Below are 27892 nucleotides of genomic sequence, written 5' to 3' on the forward strand. Positions count from 1 at the left end.
TTTAAGAGGTGCACAGACCCAGCCATAGGAATGGATAGGCCAAGAAGCTACACATGGCTTGGAATTTTTCCTTCTTCCAAGGATGTGCAGTGCCAGGCAGGGCTGCCCAGTCAAGATCTCAGGAGCAGTGCTGAAGTTGAGTGTTTCAGTGTTTCAGTGTCTGCCACTCTGGGGTTGGGGGAGAACATTTTAAAGGACTACTTTACCACACGTGGTGTTGTCCTTTTAAAATACACCTGTCACACACCTGGGTGGTTCAAGCAGATTTTTTGATGGAAAGCTCACCTCAAAGTGGTTGTAAAGGCAGAAGGTTTTTCATCATGTAGCATTCTATGCATGAAGAAAAAAAAAGCCTGTGTGCAGCAGCCCCTCTAATACTTACCTGAGCCCCCTCTCTCCAGTGATGTAGGCTTGTCTCGGCTGCCCAGGACTCCCCTCCTCATTGGCTGAGACAGCAGCGTGGTGCCATTGGCTTCCACTGCTGTCAAAGTCAGCCAGCCAATGAGAAGAAAAAGGGGGCAGGGCCGGGCTGCAGCTCTGTGTCTGAATAGATACAGAGCTGCAGCTCGACTTGGGTGCCCCCAAAGCAAGCTGCTTTGTGGGGGCACTCAGGAGAGCCGAAGAGGAACCCAAGAAGAGGAGGATCCAGGATGTCCTGTGCAAATCCACTGCACAGTTCAGATAAGTAGAACATGTTTTTTATTTTTAACAAAAAAAACTTTAAAATCACTTTAAACCTCACATGTCAGAGCAATCTGTATGTAAAGGCAGCGGACTTTGTCAAGCTTGGCCCCACCTCCTTGAGCCTCCTGATTCTGTCTATTGGTTACAGTTGGAGACGGTGGGTACATACCCAACTCTTGCCAGAAAAGCCAATGTTGCACATAACTTTAGCTACTTATAGCCATGACATGTAAGTGAAAGTTGCCTCTTATATCTATTTTTTTTTTCATATGCTGAGTTTAGGATTGTCACACTTTGGAACATGTTCCCCCCCATATTCAGGCTGTAACAAGTTACAAATGTACCAGCCCCCACCTTTGTGGCTGTCGGTTTGTAGTTCACAATGAACTACTAAGGTGCTGGTGAACACTTTGGTAGTTCATTGATCCTGTAAATGTAAATCTGCCGGCCCATAAGAGCTTACACTGGCAAGTCTGCAGGAGTCCTGCATGGCATCAGCAATCTGATCACGGGTGCAATGCGTTCCAGACTCCAAAAAAAAAATACATTTATTTATTTATTTTTGCCTGCAAAAAAAGAAGTGCATTTTTTTTTTTTTTTTAAAGGAGAACTTTAAATTGTCCAGGTCTGGCACAGGTTCATTTTAAGCTACGTGTCTGTCAGTTATTTCTATGCCTGATTTACTCATAATACCAGCTTTTCATTGCCTGATTCATGCATGCTAAAACTTCAAGAGGGTTTTGGGATTAAGTGGATGTTTAAATGTTTCAAAACATGCAATGGCCATTTTTACTTAGACTGTGTTCACATTTGTAGCTGGCTCCTTACCCAAGACTACGAGAAGAGAGCGAAAGGATTGTTACAACGTACGTCCGAGAGAGAGAAGGGAAGACAAAAGATCAAGTAAGATATAATGGCAGAAAAGCCAGTATTCAATAATCACAGCTGGCATACGTAATCGGTGTTAAGCGCTGGGACTGCTCAGGATTGCATGCCATTACAACTGCAGGACACAGGGTTCCAAGGCATCATAGAGGGAATAATGTACAGTCAGCTGGGGACTGCAAAGATTTGGAATTCACCTGGGTGGATGCACTTGAACACCATATCCAGCAACACTAATCACTTAGTTGCTGAGTTAATTGTAGGAATTGTGTAAAGTGGAGTTCCAGTCTGTAAAAAAAACAAAAAAAAATGTTTAATATATGGGACATTCGCCTGTCCAGGGCTCCTGCGATGTCATCACCCCTAGCCAATTTGTCAATTGGCTTTGGGTGCTGGCGCTGGTATCTGTAGGAAGAGAAACATGAAGTTAAGCCTTGTGGCTTTGCAGCCTGTTTCTTATTGCCCATGTGCGAGTCACGCTATGCTTTCTGAATGGTCCCGCCATCTTCTGGAACCTCTGTGTCCCAGAAGGCAGCAGGGGGGGGCCAGCAATGACTTGGATCGCAGTGCAGCTATCTTACCAGGAAGTAGGGGCAGGTACCTGTCAAAACCAGGTACCCGCTCTCCCCTTTTGGTTTGAGCTATGCTTTAAAGCTGAACTTGAGCCAAATATAAATGTATTTCATCATTTCTTTTTTTTTCTTTTTTTTTTTTTTATGGGTTGCTTTACTTGCCATTTTTTTTTTTTTTTTTTTTTTTGCCATTCGGCTCCGATCTGTAGAGCTCTGCCACACAGTCCTATTTGGCAGGTCAGGAGTCCTTCTCTTTTTCTGCTGTAGTTAGGCACCACTTGCAGGCCTTGGCCCTCTCCTAGAATGTGACTCTGATAAAGAAAAAAAAAACAGCAGTGTGAGATGAGCTTATCTGCTCTCTCCTACTGTCAGCATTTTCCTGGCTAGCACATGAGTCTTGCAGGACTTGCGTGGTGTCTTTTTTATATCTGCCTGCAACTGAGACTTAAAAATGAAATTCCCCCAAAATTTGTACCCAATAGGGTAAACACTTACCTCAAATCACAAAACCCAACAGAATGCGCACAGGCCTAGTGCATATCCTCCACAATAATCTTTAATTTAAAAAAAAAGGGGGGGGGGTAAATATACTCACAAATTGTTAGCTTTTCATATAAAACTGCTTCAGATCCACAATACTACATATCTCGTAAGATTGAAATTCAGTGTGCCAACATGTTTTGAGGAGCTTCCTCAGAGCCAATCTGTCTTTGAGGAAGGGCAAGTCTTCAAAGCGTCAGCCTGGTGAATTTCTGGATTTCGATACGTTTTGAAATGCATTGTATTGTGGATCTGAAAATGTTATGGGATGAAAAGCTGTGACACATTTTGTCAATTTGTGGCGTATAATATTTCGCTTTTTTTTTTTTTTAAGACCATTGAGGATAATGCATTAGACCTGTGTGCCCTCTGTTGCGTTTTGTGATATTTGTTTTTTGTGACTTTAGACTCCTCCAGTCCTATGAGGGCTGCGAGGCGTATCCAGGATGAAAATATAGACAACCACCACTTTGGGCCCAATTTTAAATGCAGGATATTTTGTATTTGTGGTTTACGTTGAGCACTTGCGTCTCCTGCAGCCTGTGCTGCTCAATGGCCCCTGTGTTGAAGTGGAGTCTGTTTAGATTCCAGATTCCTCTTCCACTGTGTGCTCTTCCCCTGCAGCACACAGTGGTTTCTCCCACCAACCTCTGTGTCACTACAGGATACTTCTACTTGATGTTACCTTGCCTTTGTGCCTATGTTCTGCTCTGTCCTTACAATAAATACTTGAGGCCATGTGACCCGAGTAGTGACCATTGATCTAGACAGCATTTCAGTATTGCATCTACCTCCGCAGTGGATCCTTGTTCGTTTTTCACATTTGTTTGTTTTTTTCTGTCCACAGATACTGCTACTAATAGACATTGAACTATCGTACATCAACACCAATCACGAGGATTTCATTGGATTTGCTAAGTAAGTCTCCCACTACCTGGTCGCCTGTCCTGCCTTCCCAAGATTATAGTCCTCTTCCAGCAATACGGTGACTGCACGGAGTTCACTTTTCTTTTACCTGCATCATAACGATTTTATTCTTTGCTGAAGATACTTGTTTAATGCATTATAGTTCATGGTGTAGCCTTGCTTGTCAATTACTTCAAAGGATGTACTTTTTGTAATAGTTTCGAACAATGAGCAGCTGCATTGTATTAAATTGGGGTCGTTCACACTAGGGCTTTGTGCTTGGGGCTATTTTGAAACACTCCTGCGCACTTTGTGTTCACTTTTCATGTTTGGCTATAGAAACCCTATTCAAATTAAAGCCTGCTACACACCTATGTTTTTTTTTTTTTTTTTTTTTTAGTTCAACCCAGCAAGTTGAGCAAAAAAATAATAATTGGCAGCTCCGTTTGGAGCTGCTGTACTATTGGTCTGACGTTAGTGCAGCGATCTCCCCCTGCTGTGCTACTTTGTTCTGACAGAGGGATGGCCCCCCTGCCAGAACACTCCAGTCAACGCTCTCTGCCATTGTCTGAGAGCGCTGATCAGTACCCGGTCGGCTGCTGGCTTTCTAGCATGCTCGTCTGACAGAATCCTGCCAAACAGCCGGCTTCTGTTGGACCAGCTGCTGTACACACGGGCCGAATGTCAGCTGTTTTTTATTGAACCGGCTGAGGTCACCTGGCATTTTGGCGCGTGTGTACTAGGCTTGAGTGTGGGCAGCATTCTCAAAGTAAATCTCAGATCAGGAATGCAGCGACAAGATCTGAACCTAGCAAGGGAAAGTTCAAAGCTAACTATAGAAAGTATGTTACAGAAGAAGTAGTTGATGCTTGGAACAGACTTCCAACACAGGTAGTGAGTCCGTCAACAGTAAGTGAATTGAAACATGTTTCGGATAAAAATAGGTCTGTATCTGGACAAAAAGGTGAAAGGCTACGTTCACCATCCTGAACATGTTGCAGCCTAAATACAAGTGTAACGTGTTCAGCATGCACCACCTCACCCCCCTTCCCTGTGGGTGGGGGATCCTCTCCTTGCACCCGCTCTCACAATTTTTAAAAAGAGGGTGGCTGTGCAGGGCTCCTCCCACATAACCATGTCGTTTATTCAGTTTCCTGTGAATGAATAGACTACAAGTACCGTCGTCCATTGCGGCTGACAGCTTGTAATTCTCAGTGAACTGCGAAGACGGTGGTGAGCGCGTTCGTAGTCCATTGCTTTTCCTGATCTCAAGTATAACTCCTGTATCGGAGCCTGGCATTGCATCTGCAATCTGCTGATCGGAGGAGCAATGCTTTGCAGACTTTATGTATTTTTATTTTGCTGTAACTCTTCTTTATTTCTAATGCATGGGAGGTAGACCTTTTTGTAGGCCAGTTAAGCTGCAATCTCAAACATATGCTGCTTTTTGAAATTCCTTTTGCATGTGAAAGGTTTGTATTTTTTTTTTTTTACCCCTTTAGATTGACATTAGCTATTAGAATTTTGCGGTAAAGTGAATCTTAATATCTTACAGAATCTAACTCTGTAGACAGTTTCTTTGGTATCTTCATAGTGGCTTTTCTTAGTAATTGTAGCGAGCATATTTTCAGCCATGTTTCCACCCTCCATTTGTGACCTCACGCTTGCTTTAGCTCACTTGTCTTGTCGTAGGTTGCCTATTTTTTTCCGCAGTTTTCTGTTGTCTGTCTCTCTATCAGTAACTTCTCTCCTGTGTTTTTCTTTGCACTGTCACTTATGACCCACACTTTCTCTCTGCATCTTCCACGATCATCACTCGCTCGCTCCCCCCATTCTTTCACATGCCAGCTGTTATACCGAGCAGCTCGTCCCAGGGTGGGTATTCTGCACGTCTCCTGCTTGTGTGTGCCTATGTAATGTTAGCCTGACTGCTTGTCTCAACCCTGGATTGTGTAGCTAGTTCACTTGTATAATTTTAAATCTTTCACTTAAAAAAACACGGCTTTATTCAAACTGCTCGTTACTAATAATTGATTGGGCTTATTGCATAAAGGAAAGCAAAGTGCAATAACCCAAACCAACCAGTATTTTACATTTTGCTACAAACTAAGCATGTATCAGTCAGATGTCCTGATTTGCATATCTGTTGTTGGTCAGTGCAAGATTAAATCCCATGGAATATAAATAAAAGAAAACCTGAATCCAATTAGCTTGGTGATGAGACAACTCAATCACTATAAGGGGGGGGGGTGTTTGCAATTCATCCAATTGGACGGGATACCTCCAAAGCTTAATATTCACTGTAGAAAATTTGGGCGGTGGATCAAAGAGATGCCCCGAGAAAGCAATCGGGAATATCAGCCACGTTATACCTTCTATGAACATAGTTTATCTTTATTGATGTATCAAATAGTAAGTTAAAAATCCGCTGAATGTAAACAGTGACCTTGATGTGGCATTAATCCCCAACATACCCAATAATGTTGGAGATTAACTCCACATCAATGTCACTGTTTACTCTCAGTGGATTTTTAACTTGCTACTTTATACATCAAAGTTAAACTCTATGTTCAGATATGGTATACCGTGGTTGATACTCCTGGTTGCTTTCTTGGGGCATCTCTTTGCTCCACCACCCAAATGTTCTATATTAAATCGCATGGAGCAGCATAAATCCTCTCCAATAATTCAGGTATTGGTTTCATTTTCAGGCTAACCTAGATTAAAGCCCATTTCGAGCCACAGAAACTGAGGTTTTGATAAGAACCTATATTGAAAACCTCTGTTGAGGTTTACCTCTACATTCCTATTACAGCAGTTCCACATTGTCCAAGTATGACTGCGCAGTCCAAAATGCAGAACTAGCACTCTTGGTTATTGTAACTCAGTAACAGACCTGGTCTTGCATACCTTTTACTTTGCAATGCAAGTCTGTGTAGGGGCACTTTTGGCGAAGCGGTGGTGGCGCTGTTACCCAGGTCGGTGAAGGGGGGTGGCGGCGCTGTTACTCAGGTCGGTGAAGGGGGGTGGCGGCGCTGTTACCCAGGTCGGTTGAAGGGGGGGTTTGGGTGCGCTGTAACCCAGGTCAGCGGGGGGCGCTGTCACCCAAGTCAGTGAACGGGGTTGGCGGCGCTGTCACCCAGGTCGGTGAAGGGGGTTGGCGGCGCTGTCACCCAGGTCGGTGAAGGGGGGTGGCGGCGCTGTCACCCAGGTCATTGAGTCTTTCAAAGACTTTCCAAAAGGATAAAAAGATGCAAGATTTTAATTGGGGTTAATGTGGTAAGGGTTAAGTTCCATCTTTTAAGGATTAAGTTAATAAATAGCTTTAGGAGCAGGGGATATGGTTAACTGCTATATGTTCATTTTCATAGTTGGATAGGGTATTACGAGTGCGTTTTGAGATTTAGGTTTGTGGTCCAATTCCCTTGTTGGATACCAATGTTGGAGGAAAAGTGTTAAAATTAAAGGCAAGGATAATGGAAGTGTCTTAGTCGTCTTTGCTGCATGAAAAGGATGCTTCTTAAGCCTGGAGTACATGAAGTATTTGGACCTACTACTCGCTTTGAAAAAGTTTAGCAAGTGCTTTGTCTTGACTGGTTTTCATTATTCACAGTTCAGAAGCATCTTAACTGCAGAACAGGTCATTAAAATTAGTGCATGCCGCTAGCTGATCTGGAAAAGGCACTTTTTCCTGATATAACAAAACTGGAGTGCTACATTAAGCCATTGTATTTTACGGTGTAGTAACCATATCTGTGCTTTATTTTCCTCTAGTGCCCAACAAAGAAGCACGCAGCTCAACAAGAAGAGAGCTGTCCCCAACCAGGTAATCTGCACACCACGCAGGGCCACCCGCCATCTTCACAGCCAAGCTTTATACTTGTCCTTCATTAAAGTGGTTGTAAACCTGAGTCATGGAATTTGAGCAAAGCGCATACTGTATATCTTCAGTGTTTACTTATCTCTCTCCAAAGCTCTAAGTGTGGTTTCATTTGTTATGAGACTTTTCCCAACACATGAGATAAATTTGGGTTGGGGGGGGGGGCTCATTAAGGGGCTTGTCTATTCACAACAGTTCCTCTGCTGTGTGAAGGGGGAGGGGTTGTGTTATTTTTCTCCTATCGGCTCTCGCACGCTGTAACTGCAGTCTCGCCGCCCCCTCCTCTGTGCTGCTGACAGATGAAGAAAGATTTGTAACACGATCTGCACTTTTGAAAGGGTGTAGAGGTGGGGAAGACTGCTGCAGATAAACGAATAAAACCTCTATAGAAGGATTTGTTTCATCTCGGTCTATCACTTGTGGCTGTTCACTTCACTTGGTATAGGTGAGGGTTTACAACCACTTTAAGAATATGGCACTAGTTATTCTACCTTCAACTAGGATCACAGCACCATTTCTCCAACCTTTAATTGGTGTCTGAATAAGGACATGTTCTCTTGTCTTTAGAACCACCAACCCCCTCCCTCCTTCCTCCACCTCTCATGCTGCGGGACAGTATGGTCACTATGGGAGAAAAGAACACCTCTTCCTTCACACACTTATTTTAATAGAGAACACCTCAAATAGCGGCTAGGTCTGAGGGCACTTTTATATTGAAAATCTATTCCATAACTAATTTGATTTCAGGCATTTGTGTCAAATGCCATATTTGTCAGGTCTAGGAAGCCTTTTTTTTCTTCTTTTGCACAAGAGCTCAAAGGATAGCATGACTCCCACAATGCACTGCATCTTTCATAATCTGTCCTGTCTGACATTCTCACACATGTCCTCTGAACTCACCAAACTGCTGTGTTCTTTGCACAAGCATGCATGTGCATTTTTAATATTAAAAATTGGCATGTACTGATATTAATCTTTTTTTTATTACTGACTTTAAAAATAAAAACTGTTGGTAAAATGGGAATTTAAATATTAACTGTGTATTAATTGCATGTAATTTTTTTCCCTTTCTTCTTTTTGCTGCTATTCCATTCTGTGTTTATTCTCTACATTCTTCATTCTCTCCCTCCATAACTCTGTTCTCATAAAATTCACCCTTGTTCCTGTATTGTATACTCCCGCATCCTCCTAATCTCACGGCTCCTTATTCCAAACTCAGGGAGAGATCTTGGTAAGTACTTGCTGCGTGTGAGTAACCATGCTTTAGCCAAAGGTTAACCACCTATTCGTGAAATGGGGTATAGAGTAAAAAAAAGAAATGTTATTTATTATCGCACAGTTAAGTTGGCTTACTTATGCCTTCAAAAAAATCATGCATCTTATTTTGCAGTTTCTTGTTGGCTCACTTGAAGTTTGAATATAAGCATACCCATCTGGGGAAGGCCTAGAACTGCAGGGTTCTTTCTCATTGGAATGACTCAGGAAAGCTTTTGCCAGATGAAAAGTCTTCTTCATTTACCTTGCCACACTTAATATATTTTCTTTCCCATAACCCCCTTCTCTTCATTGAGTTTCTGCTGCTAAAGACCTGTCGGGTGATTAGACTGCTGAGCTATTCTTGTCACGCTGATCCAGTGGCTTCAGGCTTTGAGTTATTGATTTGGAACAAGTATAGACACTTGCTGACCAGCGACGTACGGGTACGTCCCTAGACCTCAAGTGGTTATATCCACAGCTGAAAACCTCATCCTGGGACTTCAGCTTTTCCTACACTTTACATCGTTTGTTTGGGCCAGTGGCCATAACAAACTATGTCCCTCACCAACACGTGAGCCCGCTGGATGTGCTGTATAAACTGTATGTAACTGAGACCTTGCCACACTTAATATATTTTCTTTCCCATAACCCCCTTCTCTTCATTGAGTTTCTGCTGCTAAAGACCTGTCGGGTGATTAGACTGCTGAGCTATTCTTGTCACGCTGATCCAGTGGCTTCAGGCTTTGAGTTATTGATTTGGAACAAGTATAGACACTTGCTGACCAGCGACGTACGGGTACGTCCCTAGACCTCAAGTGGTTATATCCACAGCTGAAAACCTCATCCTGGGACTTCAGCTTTTCCTACACTTTACATCGTTTGTTTGGGCCAGTGGCCATAACAAACTATGTCCCTCACCAACACGTGAGCCCGCTGGATGTGCTGTATAAACTGTATGTAACTGAGGCTACATACTGCACTTTGTTCCGTGGTCGAGCCGAGACTTGCTGTCTTATACCTGGAACACGCTAGAGTCTATCGGATTGGCATTAAGCCATTCAGAGAAAGCAATGTATTCTAGCAATTGATGCAAAGCTTTCTGATTGTCTGCGTCAAAGAGGGGAGCTGATGTCACAACCTCTGACTTGGCTAATTGGAGGAAACGTTGTATTCGTTGCTGAGCGCGGATCAGATGGACTCCAAGTGTGTTCCAAGTATGAGACTGAAAGTATCGGCTTGAACCCAGGATACAGTGCAGTATGCTGTCTTTAGCTGTGGTTTATACCGCACATCCAGTGGTCTCATGTTGGTGAGGAACATGGTTTGTTTGGGCCAGCCTGGCCCAAAAGCTTAGAGTTCAGCTTTAAACACCTAGAGAAAGCCAAAAGAATCCCCCCCCCCCCCCCCTTAAACTGCTTTCACCAGAATGTGTCCCCATTGAAGGCTATCCTCACCCCGGTGACTACTTACATTTTGCATTTTTTGGTTCCTTAATTTCAGTCCCAGGGATAATGGACCGGACACAGATTCCCCCCAACAGCAATCAGAGTGACTCATGCTTGTGCATTGAGTAGCTGGCTATGCTGCTTTCAGCTAAAGTTATCCTGCGTACAGACGATCGGACATTCTGGCAACAAAACCGTTGATTTTTTCAGACGGATGTTGGCTCAAACTTGTCTTGCATACACACGGTCAATGTTGTCGAAAATTCTGAACGTTAAGAACGCGATAACGTACAACACGTAAGGCGGCACTAGAAAAGGGAAGTTCAATACCAGTCGTGTTAGAAGTTTGGTGAGAGACTATTCGCGCTTTTCAGCCTCGTGCTTTTCAGTCCGTTAGAGCGTGATAAATGTGCTATCTCCATTACGAACGCTAGTTTTACCAGACCGAGCGCTTCCGTCTCGTACTTGGTTCAGAGCATGCGTGGAATTTTGTGCGACGGAATTGTCCACACACGATCGGAATTTACGAGAATGGATTTTGTTGTCGTAAAATTTTGAGAACCAGCTCTCAAATTTTTTGTTTTCGGAAATTTCGACAACAAATGTCCGATGGAGCCTACACACGGTCGGAATTTCCGACCAAAAGCTCCCATCGAACAAAACATTTCGAGCGTGTGTACGTGGCATTAAGATGCTGGCACCGGGAGCCCCAAGAACTAGCCCCAGTGAGGACGGCGCTGGATGCCTGGACAGGTAAGCGTCCTTTTATTAAAAGTCAACACCTACAGGATTTGTAGCTGCTGACTTTCCCAGAGTGTCTAACTGCTTTAAGCACATTTAGTAGGAGGAATGGGTTAGGGCTTTTTTTTTTCTATGCAGTTGTAAGCTTCTTTTGGAGAGGCACCCTTCACATCCCCTCACAGGAGCAATAATCCAGGGAGAGGAAGTGAAGGGAAATATCCTTAATGGGACCCAGATGGCAGTAAAACCTGACAATGTTTCTAACCCATCCCCATTCTTTTAACACTGACCACATTTTCTTTTTTTTAAGCCATTGCTTGTCACACATCTTAAAGAAACTTGACATCCAGCAGGGGGCAGTGTTCCCCTTAAGAAAATGAACAAATAATTTTACAAAAATATCCATTATAGCATGACAAGCCTTGCATAGACTGTAATTATAATGGGTTTTAATTAAAATTCTTATTGTAGTTTGCTTGGAGGAATGCTTTCTCATTTGCATCTCCCCGTAGACATTTCTGTTGAATTCTATCACGAAGCGTGGTTTTCCTTCAGTGGCTAAAGAATGGTTTGTCTTGTTGCTGAATCACAATTCAGGGTTGCTTTGAACCTGTTGAGTTTCCTGTCAAGTTCTCTCTCCCTGTCCTATCTCACAATCACCTATCACAAGATACAAGGTGGACTGCTTGCACAAGGAAGGAGGTGGCACTGATGATATTAATCCATTAAGGGCAATGTCAGGGCTGAATCCTGCAGGACAAAGGGCTTTCGTGGGGGAAAAGCAGCAAACTTTTTAAAAAGCCACATTTTAAAATATAAAGGAACTTTTATTCTGTTTGGGTAAATGTGGGATATGTCTGCTTATTTTGTGTTTAACCACTTAAGCCCCGGACCAATATGCTGCCTAAAGACCCAAGGTGTTTTTACAGTTCGGGACTGCGTCGCTTTAACAGACAATTGCGCGGTCGTGCGACGTGGCTCCCAAACAAAATTGGCGTCCTTTTTTCCCCACAAATAGAGCTTTCTTTTGGTGGTATTTGATCACCTCTGCGGTTTTAATTTTTTGCGCTATAAACAAAAATAGAGCGACAATTTTTAAAAAAATTCAATATTTTTTACTTTTTGCTATAATAAATATCCCCCAAAAACATAAGGAAAAAAAAAAAATTTCCTCAGTTTAGGCCGATACGTATTCTTCTACCTATTTTTGGTAAAAAAAATTGCAATAAGCGTTTATCGATTGGTTTGCGCAAAATTTATAGCGTTTACAAATAGGGGATAGTTTTATTGCATTTTTATTAATTATTTTTTTACTACTAATGGCGGCGATCAGCGTTTTTTTTTTTTCGTGACTGCGACATTATGCCGGACACTTCGGACAATTTTGACACATTTTTGAGACCATTGTCATTTTCACAGCAAAAAATGCATTTAAATTGCATTCTTTATTGTGAAAATGACAGTTGCAGTTTGGGAGTTAACCACAGGTGGCGCTGTAGGATTTAGTGTACACTTAGTGTGTGTTTACAACTGTAGGGGGGTGTGGCTGTAGGAATGACGTCATCGATCACTCGATCGATGCAGCGCCATAGTGAAGCACGGGGAAGCCGTGTTTACATACGGCTCTCCCCGTTCTTCAGCTCCGGGGAGCGATCGCGACGGAGCGGCTATAAACAAATAGCCGCGCCGTCGTCCCGGATCGCTCCCCGAGGGAACCCGACCACCGCGTGTAGCGGGGGGGGGGGTCCCGATCGGACCCCCGACCCACGTACAGGTACGTTGATGTGCCTGTCCGTGCCATTCTGCCGACGTATATCTACATGCGGCGGTCGGGAAGTGGTTAAAGGTATAGGATCCAGGAATGACACTTATTGTTGCTTTACAACCTCAAACTTTACTGATGCCAATCAAGCATGTGCATATCGGGTGTCAGGACATAATATTTATATGTTTATTCTGAGGTCAGTGACTCAAGGGGAAGTTTAATCACGGATGAGGGCGATCGCCCCAAAGCTTGTACTTTTAGTACAAGTCCGCTGTAGGAGCTGTACTATTTATTGCTGAGGCCGTTTGAAGCAAATCTGTGCTTTCATACGTGGCAAAGCAATAGGTTTGCTTTAAGGCCTCCTACTCTAGCAGTACATTTCTTAGGTCAGCCACATAAAGAAAATACCCGATGCTTCCAGGTATAGAGGAGCATGTGACTTGCTCACCTTCCCCCAATGTGACAGTCCTGGTGCTGTGTGGCTACCCCAGTGATGTCACATGTGTTTGGCGGACTGAGTACTGTAAGCTTCTGCTAGAGAAAGCTTACACAGTAATTCATTTCATTGTGCCCAGTGGCTGGGCAGAGTGGTGGAGGAGCAAAGAAAAGATAAATATATGCTTTTGGATACCCTAAAAAGAGCTGCACTGTGCAGAAGCAGATGCCTGACATTGCCCTGAACCAAAATTAGACAAAATGCCGGCGGACTGATTTCTGGAAATAATGTTGGGGCAACTGGTATATATGTTTAAAGGAGGAGAGACATTTCAATTACTATTCTACTATGTGTAATATCTGCCTGGTTTGTAGATTGGTGTGCTTTGTTGGCTTATGCTTAATCTTTAAGTGAGAGCAAGAGGTCCATGTCTACAGTTCCCAGGTGTAATCAGGACAGAATGCTGCATAAAAAGCTATAGACATATACTGTGTGTGTGTGTGTGTGTGTGTGTGTGTGTGTGTGTGTGTATATGTATAATATAACTGTGCAAAGTCTTATGCAGGTGTGGAGAAAATCCTGTAAATGGATACTTTCAGAAATAGAAGTGTTAATAGTTTATTTTATCAATTAACAAATTGTAAAGTAAATGAAGAGAAACGCTATAAAAATTTGGTGTGACCACCCTTTGTCTTCAAAACAGCATGAATTCTTCTAGGTACACTTTGCACACAGTTTATGAAGGAACTTGGCAGGTAGGTTGTTCCAAACAACTTGGCGAACTAACCTCAGATCTTCTGTGGATGTAGGCTGCTTTAAATCCTTCTCTCTCTTATTATCCAGATAACTTGATGTTGAGATCAGGGCTCTGTTGGGGCCAAACCATCACTACCAGGACTCCTTGTTCTTCTTGTGAAGGAAGATGGTTCTTAAAGTGACACTAAAGCATTTTTTTTTAAATAACGAACATGCCTACGCTGTGCAGTTCGTTTTGCACAGAGGGGTCCGATCCATCTGTTCTGGGGTGCCACGCATTGGATATTCCCCCTCTGGGAAGCTCTCCCCCAAGGGGGTTACCTTGCAGGCACTCTCCTGAGTCATAGATTCAGCGTCCATAGACGCCACGTGTATGACTCGGCTTCGGCGCCAGCGTCATTGGATTTGATTGACAGCAGGGGGAGCCAATGGCTGCGCTGCTATAAATCTATCCAATCGAAGCTGGGACTCCGTGGACAGAAGGATAGCGGGTGTACGCCCACGCAAATTCGGTGCTCAGTTAAGTAAAACGGGGGGGCCAAGGTGTTTTTTTCACCTTGGTGCATAGGAAGCATTAAGGTGAAAAAACATGTAGGTTTACAACCCCTTTAACCACTTAAGGACCGCCTAACGCTGATATACGTCGGCAGAATGGCAACCCGCGATGGCAACCTCCTGTGACCTGCGATCGGTCACAGGAGCTGAAGAATGGGGAGAGGTGTGTGTGTGTGTGTGTGTGTAAACACACCTTCCCGGTTCTTCAGTGGCGCTGTCATTGATCGTCTGTTCCCTGATATAGGGAAAGGAGATCAATGACGTCACACGTCCAGCCCCGCCCCATACAGTTAGAAACACATATGAGGTCACACTTAACCCCTTCAGCGCCCCCCTAGGGGTTAACTCCCAAACTGCAATTGTCATTTTCACAGTAAACAATACATTTTTATTGCACTTTTTGCTGTGAAAATGACAATGGTCCCGAAAATGTGTCAAAATTGGCCGACATATCCGCCATAATGTCGCAGTCACGAAAAAAAAACGCTGATCGCCACCATTAGTAGTAAAAAAAAATAAAAATCTTAATAAAAATGCAATAAAACTATCCCCTATTTTGCAAACGCTATAAATTTTGCGCAAACCAATCGATAAACGCTTATTGCGATTTTTTTTTTTTTTTTTAACTACCAAAAATAGGTAGAAGAATTCGTATCGGCCTAAACTGAGGGGGAAAACAAAGTTTTTCATATTTTTGGGGGATATTTATTATAGCAAAAAGTAAAAAATATTGAATTTTTTTCAACATTGTCGCTCTATTTTTGTTTATAGCGCAAAAAATAAAAAGCGCAGAGGTGATCAAATACCACCAAAAGAAAGCTCTATTTGTGGGAAAAAAAGGACGCCAATTTTGTTTGGGAGCCACATCACACGACCGCGCAGTTGTCAGTTAAATCGACGCAGTGCCGAATCGCTAAAAGGGGCCTGGTCCTTTACCTGCCTAAAGGTCCGGGTCTTAAGTGGTTAATGACGTTGGCTGTGTGGGGTCATTGTCATGCTGTATGGCGAATAACAGTGACGCATGGTAAAGTTTCCTTGCAAGTTTGTGTCTGCGTTTCTGCAAATGGGGTTGGAGATTTGGCCAGGATCATTGGTGTCCTCAATGCCGAGAAATACAGGCAGATACTTATCCATGTCATACCATCAGGGAGGCATGTGATTGGCCCCAAATGTATTCTGCAGCAGCACTAAACATGCAGCCAATGTCATTAAAGCGGTAGTAAAGTCAGATTTTTATTTTATTTTACACCTGTAGGTACCCTAAATATCTCCTAAACATGCACCGTTGAGGGGATATTTACTTGAGTAGCAGTCAGTGACATCACATGCACATTGCGCTCTAAATGGATGGCATGTCGTCCATTGAGAGAGCTGTGCCTCAGCTGTGACTCCCGTGTGCATGTGTGGGAGTGGTGATGTTGCAGCTCAGCCATTCAAATGGCCGGAGCTTGTGAACCCAAAAGGAAGACTGGGTGAAGATGTAAGCCCTGTCAGCAGTGAAAGCTGGGTGGCTTAGTTCGAAGGTAGGTACGTGATGCATACTAGCACATTATGACATTATTTTGAAGGGGGGCCCCCTTTTTGTTTTTTGCAGTTTACTACTGCAGTGTAAAGAAGAGCAGGGAGTCCTGGAACTGATGTTTTTTGCCCCCACAGAGCCCTGATCTCATATTCGAGTCTGATTACATGAAGAGCCTGATGGATTTTAGGCAGCCTACATTACAGATGAATGAATGAATGAAAAACTTATATAGCGCGGCACATGCGAACTGAATCGCCTCTGGGCAGATGATGTGTAGCTGTTTTTCCAAGATGTTTGGAACGACCTACCTGACAAGTTCCTTCAAAAACTGTGCACAAGTGCACCTAGAAGAATTGGGCAAAGGGTGGTCACACCAAATATTGATTGGATTTCTCTTCTGTTAATTTACTTTCCATTTTGTAAGATAACAAAATTCATTTACAGCATTGTTTCACACCTGCCTAAAACATTTTGCACAGTACTGTATATAATGCACAAAGGTGGAGGATGTAGATTCTGTACTTGGTCCTACCAATGATGAAGACTTGATAACATTTTAGAAAAGTGGTGCAGGCCTCCTCATCCTCTGTGTGCATCCACACTGCTGGTTGCAGCATGTTGGGCTGTAGAAGTGTTGGTTATGAGACGTGGCTGTTGAGCACCTCTGTGACATCATGGTAAATGATTTAAACTTTTCCACAAGCTAGCACATCGGTTTGATTCTAGTGTTAGATTAATTAAATATTGCGGCTGCCGCTTTTTTTTTTTCTCCCCCATCTCCCACCCCCATATTGTACATTTCCCCCTCTTTCTTTCTCCAGGTGATCAGGAGAGGTTGGTTGACCATAAACAACATCAGCATCATGAAAGGAGGCTCCAAGGAATATTGGTTTGTGCTGACAGCGGAGTCCTTATCCTGGTATAAAGATGAAGAGGTAAAGTGGGACGTTGTGGGGGAAATGCAGTATATTGGTCTTATTTTGTAAAGATGTGTTGAAGCTGAACTCCAGGTAGATAAAATAGGCACACCATAATGCTGCTATGTATTCATACATCCTTGTATTTATTTTTAATTTAAAGCATTGTTCATACCTGAATTTGGCTTTGTAACGGCCTCTTGCAGTCCGTGTACAGAGCTCAGATTGGTAGAGGAAAAAGCAGCGCAAGAAGCCAGTCGGCAGTCGGCTGTGCTAACAAGACAGTCTGATAAAATCAGTCTGCTGCTTCTCCTTTCACATGGGACGAGACCTGTCCATCTGCAACTTTAAGGGCTCTTTCACACGGAGCGGACCGTTTCTGGGTCCGCTCCGTGTGTCTCCGTCGGCTCAGCGGGCATCCCCGCTGAGCTGTCGGCGGATAGGGCGGTCCCCTCACACAGTGCAGGGACCGCCCTGTCTCTGCTCCACTGTCCCCTATGGGGAACCAGATGCAGACGGACCGTCTGTCCGTCTGCATCAGTTCCGTTCCGCCGGACGGAAGAAAAATAGGGTTTTCTTCCGTCCGAAAACCGGATCCCAACAGACGCGGACGTTAGCGGATGCTCCATCCGCTAACGGACGCGATCCCATAGGGATGTATTACAAGTCCGTTAACGGACTTGTAATAACGGACAGGCGGAGCGGACGTCTGAAAGGGGCCTAAGTGATATTAAACTATAGTTTAAAATATATATATATATAATATTTTAGCAGCTGACCTCCAAAACTTACATTGTCTGCAGCCCCTCAATGTAGTAAGTTCCTTCTTTTTCTGTATTTTCACCTGGTCCCCTGATAGTAAATCACCTTTCTGGTTTCTAGGGTGGCTCCTTGGCTTGTATGGTCCTATGGAGCCGTCCTCTGGTGCACACTTCAGGCAAAGGACTATGTAAGCGCACAATGTCTTTGCCCAAGATTGAAAGCAGCTCCATTCATTTTGTAAATGACTGGGGGTGCAGGCACTTGGATATCTAGATGAGGGGGGCCATGTGACTTGAGATGCAGCGGGTGTGTGCTACCGGTTATTGAAGTGCAGGGAAGTATAACTGGACATAGGCTGCAGCTGCCACTGGATCATAATACAAGTGTTTATGGAGCATATTTATACAATTTATTGCCCTGTGCTACATGTATATACAGGATAATATGTAAAAATATGCTTTATGCTACCTAACCAAAGAAAAATCAGGTCTCCAGTCCCATCAGAAAGGGCTATGCTGTGTGGCAGAGCTACGTACATGTCAGGTCTAGATTGACAAAAATGGGGGGGCGAAAAATCCGCTGGTAGGTTAAAACTGCTCCCTTTTATGTATTTTGCCTGTGTATTTGGCAGTTTGCCTGGAGTTCAGCTTTAATCCCTGGTTATGTATTCCCAGTGTGTACCTTGAATGTTTTGCATATAATGGTGAATCCACAGATTATGATGGACCAAAATTCATTGTAGAGCATCAATGACTCAAGCAAATTACATCCAACTTCTGTCGTTTCTTTTTTATTGAGCGATTTTGGTTTTCAAAATTGTGTTGGAGTAACTTTAACAATTTGATAAATCAGTGGTGCTCCAGATGAGCAGACACAAGGCGAAAGACCAAAAAAAAGGGGGGGGGGGTGTTAAAAGCCACAAGAGAGAACCTTCTAAGGGTAATATTAAGTTCAATGTATGGGAAAAGTAAGTCAAATGGTGTAGTGTTTGTGTATATACTCACATTCATTAGGTTGCTTGACGCCTGTCCTAGGGTTAAGCAACATATTTTGGCACTTGTGGAGAATATGACTATCTCTGCGTAGAGTGTGGGTGGTTGCAATGTTCCTCTGTTTTCTGAATTTTTTTGCACCACGCTAGGTTGAGATCAGATCTAATGAGCAATAGTAGACGGAACAAGACCCCAAAATGGAACCAGTGTGTGGTCTGCAGAAGAGCCCAGTCAAAAGAAAAGGTGCTTTTTTTTTTAAAGAGGAAGTAAGCCCTGATGGGTTTTACTTCCTCATTGTTTCCCTGCAAAGGTAAAGCATAATGTAATGCATCGCATAGTAGCCCATTATGTGTCGCTTACCTGAAACCGAAGCCTGCAATGTCACCGCTGTCCCCTGTTGCAGGAAGCGTCCATCTTCAGCCCTCTTCCATCTGGGGCCGCAGACTCCGGCTCTGTGACTGTCCAGAGTCGCATGATGTCAATTGGGCGTGGGAGCCGCCAGTCATGGCATGACCCCCAGCTAGAAACTGCACAGTGTGGCCCTTCTACAGTGCGCATGCGCCGAATACATTGGCGCATGCACAGAAGACATCGCCGTACAGGGAATTGTAAATATCTCCTAAACATGTAGGTTTAGGAGATATTTTTAGCACCTAGAGTTAATCCTTAATCTAGGCTTACCTGTAGGTGAAAGTGGTTGTACAGGGTGTTCAAACACTTTAAGTGGATTCTTCGGGAAGGTTGGTATTGATCATAAAAAAAAGAGTAAAACACCAACGCGTTTCATGGCTCTTTAATGGCCTCTTCATCAGGCCAAGGTGTACAGTACACTTAAATGGGTGGGATCTGCATACATTCCTTTAGCACAGAGTATACTGTTTTCTCTGTACACTCTAGCCTGAAGAAGTGCACACAGATCCCACCAATATAAAGTGTACTGTACACCTTGTCCAGATGAAGTGGCTACTAAACGCGTTGATGGTTATTTAACCTGTGTTTTTTTATTAATTAATAAATGCCAACCTTCCTGGAAAATCTACTTGGAAGCACCTTCTTATTGAATGGGTGCCTCGGCTGACCACACATGGTTACATAGTGGCTAAGGATGAATAAAGACAACAGTCCATCCAGTTCAAAGTGTGTGTGTATATATCTTTTATATTTTCGCTAAGATGCACGTCCATGAGCCTATTGAATCTATTCATACTTCTGGTTCCATTTTGTGGACTTATTCTATCTTGAATTGAAAATGTTCTAAAGATGCTCTGCTTGTCTCTTAAAGGTTGTAAACCCGAGAAAAAAAACTTATAAGACAAAGGCATAATGAGCTAGTATGCATCGCATACTAGCTCAATATAAAATACTTACCTTAGAGCAAAGCAGTTGCAGCAGCCCCGCACACCGATGTGACCGGCAAAATGTCTCCCGGAGTTTTGTGTTTTGCGGTGCTCCGGCCAATGACGTCACGCATGTGCGTGGGAGCTGACGATCACAGCATGCTGCTGAAGAAACGGCATGAGCGAGACAATTCCTCAGTGCCCATGCGCAGATGGCAGCGCAAGCATATACAGTAAATATTTTGTAAACCGCGCAGGTTTGAGATATTTGCAGTACCTACAGGTAAGCCTTATTATAAGCACAAGTGGTGTAACAGGGTTTACAACCACTTTAAGGCTGTTTACTTATTTTGACTGGCAGCTGCAGTAAAGTTAGGATGACTCCAGCAGCCATTTTGTTCTGTGCATTTATGGAGTCTCCATTTTGGGCCTCATGCACACTGGGTACCCCAGTGCACGAGATCGCAGGGTTTTGGTGCAAGTGAAAGGCTTAGGCATGCACTGTCGGCCCCATTGCCGGCAGCCTGTAGAACTCGGAGGCTGAAAGTTGCTGTGGGTGGACAATTTAGGGCAGTATGTGCCCAGGGATAAATGCCTGGAACACAGGCTGATGCATTCTGGGCATTTTGTCCCTGGACACATACTGCCCTAAATGTTACTAGTGCCAAAAGCCATCAGGATCTTGTGCATTGGGGCTAAACACCTGGTAGCCATGAGGTGCTTTTGTTATCCTTGTGAACCCTCATGGTGATCAGTAAAATAAAGTGGCACAAGGAGGGCACAGTGACTCGAGTACTTTGAGGATGACAGATTGAGGAAAGGACATTTGATATGCAGAACTGGGGTGACTGACACAGATTGCATTTGTGGCCTTCCCTATTTTGTTATTCCTTTAGTAAAAAATTAAAAATATATTGTTTTTGGACTAGTGAAGTGTTTTAGATGGCAAACAGTTCTGGTAGAAAAACAGTTGTGGCCTCAGCCTTGACGTTGAATCGGACACCTAAAGAACATAAACTACACAAAAAAAATATATATATTTTTTTTCACAAAGACTGAAAAACAAAAAAAGCAACAATAGGAATGTTTTTTTTTTTAGAACACATTTTGAGGCAGTTGCATTCTAACATGAACTCACACACACATCTGCTTGCCATGTGTCTCCTGTTCTCTCCATTGAGGTTCCGTGTGTCTTCATGTCGGTGGTTGTCCATCCCAGTTTAACCAGTGTGTAGACTACTGTTCAATCACAGTCCAACGAACACGTAGTCTGAACACTGGGCGAACGGGGTCAGGCTCTGAATTGCAGAATCCCAGCCGGCGACGATCAAGAAAATTCCTCGCCACTTCCTGTGCCTCACAGAACTGCAGAATAGTCGTGTCTTTGTGCCCGTCTGACCGCCAGATGTGCGCCCGCCTTTGTTAGCGGAGTTAAATCTTCAAACTAACTTCTCCAAGCAATTCGCCCCTAGCAATTTGGTGACCTTGGCATCTAAGGCTGACCCCGAGGTCTTGTTAACCCTGTATGCCACTATCCTCCCTGCACCCAATTTATAAGATGTAGAGCAGACGTGGAGCTAGTAAGCAGTCTGGTTAGCAATGCAACAAAGGGGCTGGATTATGAGACGTGGATCAAAGTAAACTAGCAGAACTGGCGCTATGTCTTGTAGTAACACTTCCACTGTCACATGCTATAACATCAGGGTTTTATTTATTTTATTTGGTTTACTTAAGTGACCCCAGTAGCTTCTAACCGTTTCTGCGCACTTTTAGTCTAGACCGTTGGATATTGCAAAAAGTTTAAAGAATGTCAGGTTTTGCTATGGCTGGGCATGCAGCTTTGGAGAGACTTGAACAGTTCTTCTAGTGTTCAGGACTTGGAGTAACCTGTAACGAAAGGTGAGGGGTTTTGCCAAGTGTGATGGCTTTGTATCAACTGTTGGAACACTACAATTCACAATGACTTTGTGAAACTCCGATCTATCCTCTATGTAAAATCCTAGCTTGTGAGCCCATGCACAGATTTTGATCTGACCCATCAACAAAATAACATTGAGATTATATCCGATCCAACTCTTCTTTTATACAGTGAGTTGATTTTTGTAAATTGGACAGCTGAAATAAAAGTGTTGCTAGCTGTAACTTTAATAATTTAACAGATGTAATTGACTAAAGTACTGCTTTAAACTATAAAGAGATTTATTTCAAACTTTTTTTAATTTTAGAGGGGTTCCCCAAGGAAAAAAAAGTCAGTCAGCATGCATCCCCAGATTCTGGCGGCAAAGAACTGCCACGGCTGCTTGCAGTGCTGAGATTAGAGGTAGCAGTTGTAGAGGATAGGATTATGTGAACGGCTGCGATTCTCTAAACGAGAATTCGTTGGCTGTCCTCTGAGTGTAGCTAGAAGCAATAGAGAAAAGGCAGCATGCAGTTTTTTGCAATGCAGTTAGTCTGTGCAGCAAGTAAAGTTTAGCACAGCTAACTCCAGTTCCCATACTACGTGCTCTATATCTCTTGCACTCATTTACAAAAAAAAAAAATTGCGAAGGCGGACACAGCGCCACACACTTTAAACATGGGGCTGAATTCCCCTTTCTGCATACCAATCGTACTACGTTATCACCAGTAATCCTAAATCCATACAGTCTGTCTCCCCATAAATAACTGAATGGAATGCTTTTCTCTCTCGGTGTGTTTCTCATGCATTAGGTAACCAGAAAGCAATGCTGTTCTTGCGCTTTACTTTTATACAGAGCCTCACCCCAGCACCCGCCCTATCTATGTATCCCTGTTCATCCTCTAGGAGGAGATGGGAAGCAGATTACCTACCCAAAAAGCTGAACCCCAGCTGCGGCTCTTACCAGTCTTCCCTATATCGCTGCAGAAGTGGATGCTGCAGAGCAAGCCCAGGGATATCCAGGCTCCTGTGACGTGGCATTGAAATGCTTGCAGCCTTTGGAGCACATTTGTGGCTCTACAGGAAGTGAGAGAGGAGGGGTTAAGAGGCTGGGGGGCTCTGTATCCAGCAGCCTCCATGTGGAAGCAGCATAGGCCTCAGCCAAAAGTCCTCCCAGACACTTAAACTGTTCCAGATGTTGCATCGCTAGCAGTAACATAAGCTGCCTTCCATTAACTGTTTTCTCTCCCAGCTGCTCGTAGTTACTGCGCCCAAGTGCCATGATGGCAGACAGAAGTTTTAATAAGAGTATATAAAAATCTGTTTTTTAGACTGTATATTAAAGTCTCTTTGCTTACACGTTGTCGGTAACTATTATGTTGTTAAAAATAAAATTACTAATAAATTGTATAGCCCACTTTTTGCTTCATTTTCAAGATTTAATAGCTAACAGAAAGTGGTACCTGTGGCTGATAACTTGTACTTTGGTCACACGTTGATGAACTCTCCTCTGCCCCTGCAGGAGAAAGAGAAGAAATACATGCTGCCTCTGGACAACCTGAAGATCCGAGATGTAGAGAAAGGGTTCATGTCCAACAAGCACATCTTTGGCATTTTTAACACAGAATCAAGGTGAGCGTCCAGGGGGCCGTGTGTAAGCGGACTGTTACAGATGTATATCTTGCTGGGTATTGATATGTCCTATTTAAATGCAGGTTTGGTTATAAAGTCAAACTTTCTTTTATACATTCTGTATTAATTACTTAACCACTTACGGACCCCCCACTGTATATATACGTCCTCTTTTTAAACATGGATATCTCAGTAACGGCAGCAGCTGCTGCCACAACTGAGATATCCATGTTTTCAGCTGGCGGCCATGTAAACGATAACGGCGGTCTCCGCGGCGGATTCGCCGCGAGATCGCCGTTATCGGTGGCGGGAGAGGGCCCCCCCCCCTCCCGCCGCTTTTCCGTGCCCTCCGCCGCTTACCGGAGCCGTCGGTAGCGGCGGAGGAGATCCGATGCTGCCGCCTGGAGAGTGAGGATTTGAGTGAGGGCAAGATGGCCCCCACCCGTCCTCATAGCTCTGCTGGGCGGAAGTGACGTCAAAACGTCAGTCCCGCCCAGCCTCTTAAAGAGACAATTTTTTTTCTGTCATTTTTTTAAATGACAAATTTTCCTTTTTTTTTTTTTTTTTTTTGCATTTAAGCCTAAATATGAGATCTGAGGTCTTTTTGACCCCAGATCTCATATTTAAGAGGACCTGTCATGCTTTTTTCTATTACAATGGATGTTTACATTTTTTTTTATATTTTAGTGTAAAAAATAATAAAATCAATAAAATTAAATAAGAAAACAAAAAAAAATTTTTTTTAAAGCGCCCCGTCCTGACGAGCTCGCGCGCAGAAGCGAACGCATACGCGAGTAGCGCCCGCATATGAAAACGGTGTTCAAATCACACAAGTGAGGTATCGCCGCGATCGTTAGAGCGAGAGCAATAATTATAGCCCTAGAGCTACTCTGTAGCTCAAAAAATGCAACTTATAGAATTTTTTAAACGTCGCCTATCTAGATTTTTAAGGGTAAAAGTTTGACGCCATGCCACGAGCGGGCGCAATTTTAAAGCGTGACATGTTGGGTATCATTTTACTCGGCGTAACATTATCTTTCACAATATATAAAAAAATTGGGCCAAATTTATTGTTGTCTTATTTTTTAATTCAAAAAAGTTAATTTTTTCCAAAAAAAGTGCGCTTGTAAGACTGCTGCGCAAATACGGTGTGACAAAAAGTATTGCAATGACCGCCATTTTATTCTCTAGGGTGTTAGAAAAAAAAAATATATAATGTTTGGGGGTTTTAAGTAATTTTCTAGCAGAAAAAAATGTTTTGGTCTTGCAAACACCAAATCTGAAAAACACCTGAGGTCTTTAAGTGGTTAATTAGATATGTTGGCATCTGCTTGGTGTATGTCCAGCCCAAAAAAATGTGTTTTGGGTAGAGATTAGAGTCTTTATCAGGCTATACTTTTGTATGGCGCTCTATCTTGGAGATTTCCTGGTCATAATAGCATGTTTACTAGACAGGATGTTGATGAAAAAAAATCTAAAATCGAGACAGATGACCATTTAAAGCTGACAATGATTCTAGCCTTTTACGTTTAATCCTCCAGTACAGGACAGAGTAATTTGTTCTTGCTTTGAGCATTGGATCCTGTATTCAGCGCTCCCCTGTAGTGTAGTTGGCTGCAGGGTTCTATACGCGTCCAGGGCTGTGGTCCATTCCTATGGCACCCAGACCCTGAAGACGATCTAGAGGTTATGCCCAATGTGACGGGTGAAGCCTGGGCCCTGGATGTGACAGCCATGTGGGCAAGCTAAGACAGGGTTCCCCTATTACTTACACACCGGTTTATGGCTATAAATGCCTTGTGGGGTCAATCGTTGAATTTGTTTTACACAATACATTATATTCTTTTATCCTACAAGACACATCACAATGATTAGGTACACAAGTGGTTTTGAAGGTGCAGGTTATAGGGTAATGTACACTTTTTATGTCATCTTTCACCCCCCCCCCCCCCCCCCCCCATTATTGTCTAGCTTTGTTCAGCCTCATAGATAAACGTATTTATAGTATATCTTTTTCAATTCAGCTTTTTTTTTTTTTTTTAACCCACCTCTGGAAGTTCCTCTCTTAGGTAGTGATGTTCTCAAGGTCGGTTTGCTCTCTCACCTAAAACCTCAGACACAGGAACTCAGTCAGAGCCTGGGTTATTGCATTTCCTTTGTACCGAAAATGCTGAAACCCCTTAGTTTGTATCCATTCTGTGAGTACCCTGCAGGGGGAAAGATCCTCACTTGGCAATGGCAGATTACAGGCACTTGGGAGCAAGAGCCCATGGGACAAGTATCGAACGTTCCGCTTTAGGTCCTTAGGAAGCGCCTTTCAGGCTGATGGCTGTTCCTTTGTTCCAGTCACTGCCTCCACTCCATTATCCCAATGAATCCGGCTCCCTCACAATCGTGCAACCTGTCTGCCAAAAGAAACATTTTGCCACATGTCCGTTTTACTCCCAGAGGCTATTGCCACGTCTGGAAACGGGATGCCAAACAGCCAAAACACGTTCTGCCTCCCCTACCCCTGATTATAGTCATGCATTACCTGGCTCATTTGCAGAAGATGAGGATGCCAATATTTTAGCGGAGGCTGCTGAAGATTTTCACCACTGTAGTTTTGTGGTATTCTTTAGCTTCTTGCCGCAGACTTGCTACTGTAGACTCATTGAGTGATACTTGTCTTTGGCTAGATACGCCTAGTGCTGTTCATTCTCCATATATTCCATCAGGCACAAAAAAGATGGCAATACCTAGAAAGCCTTGCCCTATTCTTGATCTAGTTAATTGGGTTTTATGATTTCCCTAACTCAGTCTTTTTTTACTCCTGACATATTTACAGCCTTGTTCCCTATGGAAGAGGAGCTCAAAAATAAATGGACTGTTCCAACGGTGGACCTGGCACCTCTTGCGCTAAATAGTCAATCTACTAGGGCATACCCTCCTTTGATTCAGTTGATGGGCATTTGGAGACTACTTTTGAAGTCATCCTTTGCTTTGGCAAGTCCAACCCTGAAGCCAGATATTGTTTTATCTCGTGCCCATGATATAGAAAACTGGACTGGCGAACTGAAAAGTGAATTTTTCTCCTTTTGTATAGATAATCCTATTTCTGTAAAATTGCTACCTGCCCTACTACTCTGCATAGTATAGCACCATTTATTTAATAAACCTCAACATCCAAAAAGGTATACTTGCATTCTTTAACACGCAAGACTGACTTGTTTGTGTGAACCACGCTGCTGGCCTGATCCAAGATGTATTTTGTATTGTCATTGTAGGAATGTGTATAAGGATCTACGTCAAATAGAACTTGCCTGTGACTCTCAAGAGGACGTAGATAGCTGGAAAGCCTCATTTCTTCGAGCAGGAGTGTATCCTGAAAAAGACCAGGTAATAATGCACTTGTTATGCGGTACAACATGATGAAACATTCAATATGTAGGTGGTTTCAGAAGCTGCAGTCTAGTGTAGACAAGTGAGTAACACAAACGTCAGACGGTAAGACTGGCAATAGTTGCATAGTTAGTCAGGTTGAAAAAAGACACAAGTCCATCCAGTCCAACCACAAAAAAAAAAAAAAAACATAGTACAATCCCATACACCCAACTCCATACCCACAGTTGATCCAGAGGAAGGCAAAAATCCCCAGTTGCCTTGGTTATTTTTTTTAAATCTTTTAAACAAATGAACATTTTTTTTCCCATCCACACATGCGAGGGGATAGGAGAATCCTTCCTGCTGTGCCACTATATTCTGAAGTCGAAAAAATTTTCATTAAAATAAAGCTGTTTATACTTGCCTGCTTTGCGCAACAATATTGATCACAGAGGCCTCATTCCTCCTCTTCTGCAAGTGCCACCATAGAAAGCTGTTTGCTATGGTGGCACATGTGCAGGCGGACTCCCGAACCAGGCTGTCTGCGACCGTAGATAAACACAATGTTGCTCTGCCTCCACCTATTTCCCTCTTTGATTTGGGAAAAGGGGTGGGGCCAAAAATTTGATGGCAGCAGAAACCTTTTGCTCCCGCTGCTATCTTTGCAGCCTGTGAATGCAGGAATAGGGGGGAGAAGACCTGTAGCTAGGCACAGAGCTGAATTGATATGAGTCTGGTAAGTATTTATAACCATTTTAAGTGGCAATCTCTCCAGGTTATCATTTTATTGTGATGGGCAGGCTTGCTAATAAATTAAGAAATGGGACCAAGTAGCAGCAGTCAAGATCCGAATATAACTTCAGCTGCTTATATCTTGGCTAAGATCATTTCTGGTTTTCACTGAAGCCAACCTCAGTTTATGCTTTTTTTTTTCTGCCTGTATTCCTATTTTTCTCAGGTTTGTAAAAGGTTCACTCTAGGAAAAATATGTTCGAGTGTCTACAGTGGGCTAACCAATGTTACATATTTTGGTGTCTGCTTTTAAGAT

The 27892-nt window shown here is 43.3% G+C and overlaps 1 protein-coding gene and 1 long non-coding RNA gene across 6 annotated transcripts in view; one reads left to right on the top strand and one right to left on the bottom strand.

Moving 5' to 3' along the window:
• The window catches only part of DNM2 (dynamin 2), a 184342-nt gene that overhangs the window by 125215 nt on the left and 31235 nt on the right, over positions 1–27892 (top strand). For 2 of the 5 annotated variants that reach the window (XM_040346452.1, XM_040346448.1), the window contains exons 11-18: positions 1501–1587; positions 3529–3599; positions 5436–5462; positions 7362–7413; positions 8687–8698; positions 16766–16879; positions 23372–23481; positions 26748–26859. In XM_040346452.1, the coding sequence (XP_040202386.1) occupies positions 1501–1587; positions 3529–3599; positions 5436–5462; positions 7362–7413; positions 8687–8698; positions 16766–16879; positions 23372–23481; positions 26748–26859 (585 nt within the window). The remainder of the gene's footprint in view (positions 1–1500; positions 1588–3528; positions 3600–5435; positions 5463–7361; positions 7414–8686; positions 8699–16765; positions 16880–23371; positions 23482–26747; positions 26860–27892) is intronic. The other 3 variants (XM_040346449.1, XM_040346450.1, XM_040346451.1) reach the window with 3 other exon arrangements.
• LOC120933311 lies at positions 21039–22986 on the bottom strand. The gene is made up of 2 exons (XR_005748077.1): positions 22814–22986; positions 21039–21839 (listed from the first exon to the last, which is right to left on the bottom strand). It is a non-coding gene; the product is annotated as an uncharacterized LOC120933311 (long non-coding RNA).

This window comes from Rana temporaria, chromosome 3 (assembly GCF_905171775.1).
Source record: "Rana temporaria chromosome 3, aRanTem1.1, whole genome shotgun sequence".
Classification (NCBI taxonomy): Eukaryota; Metazoa; Chordata; class Amphibia; order Anura; family Ranidae; genus Rana; species Rana temporaria.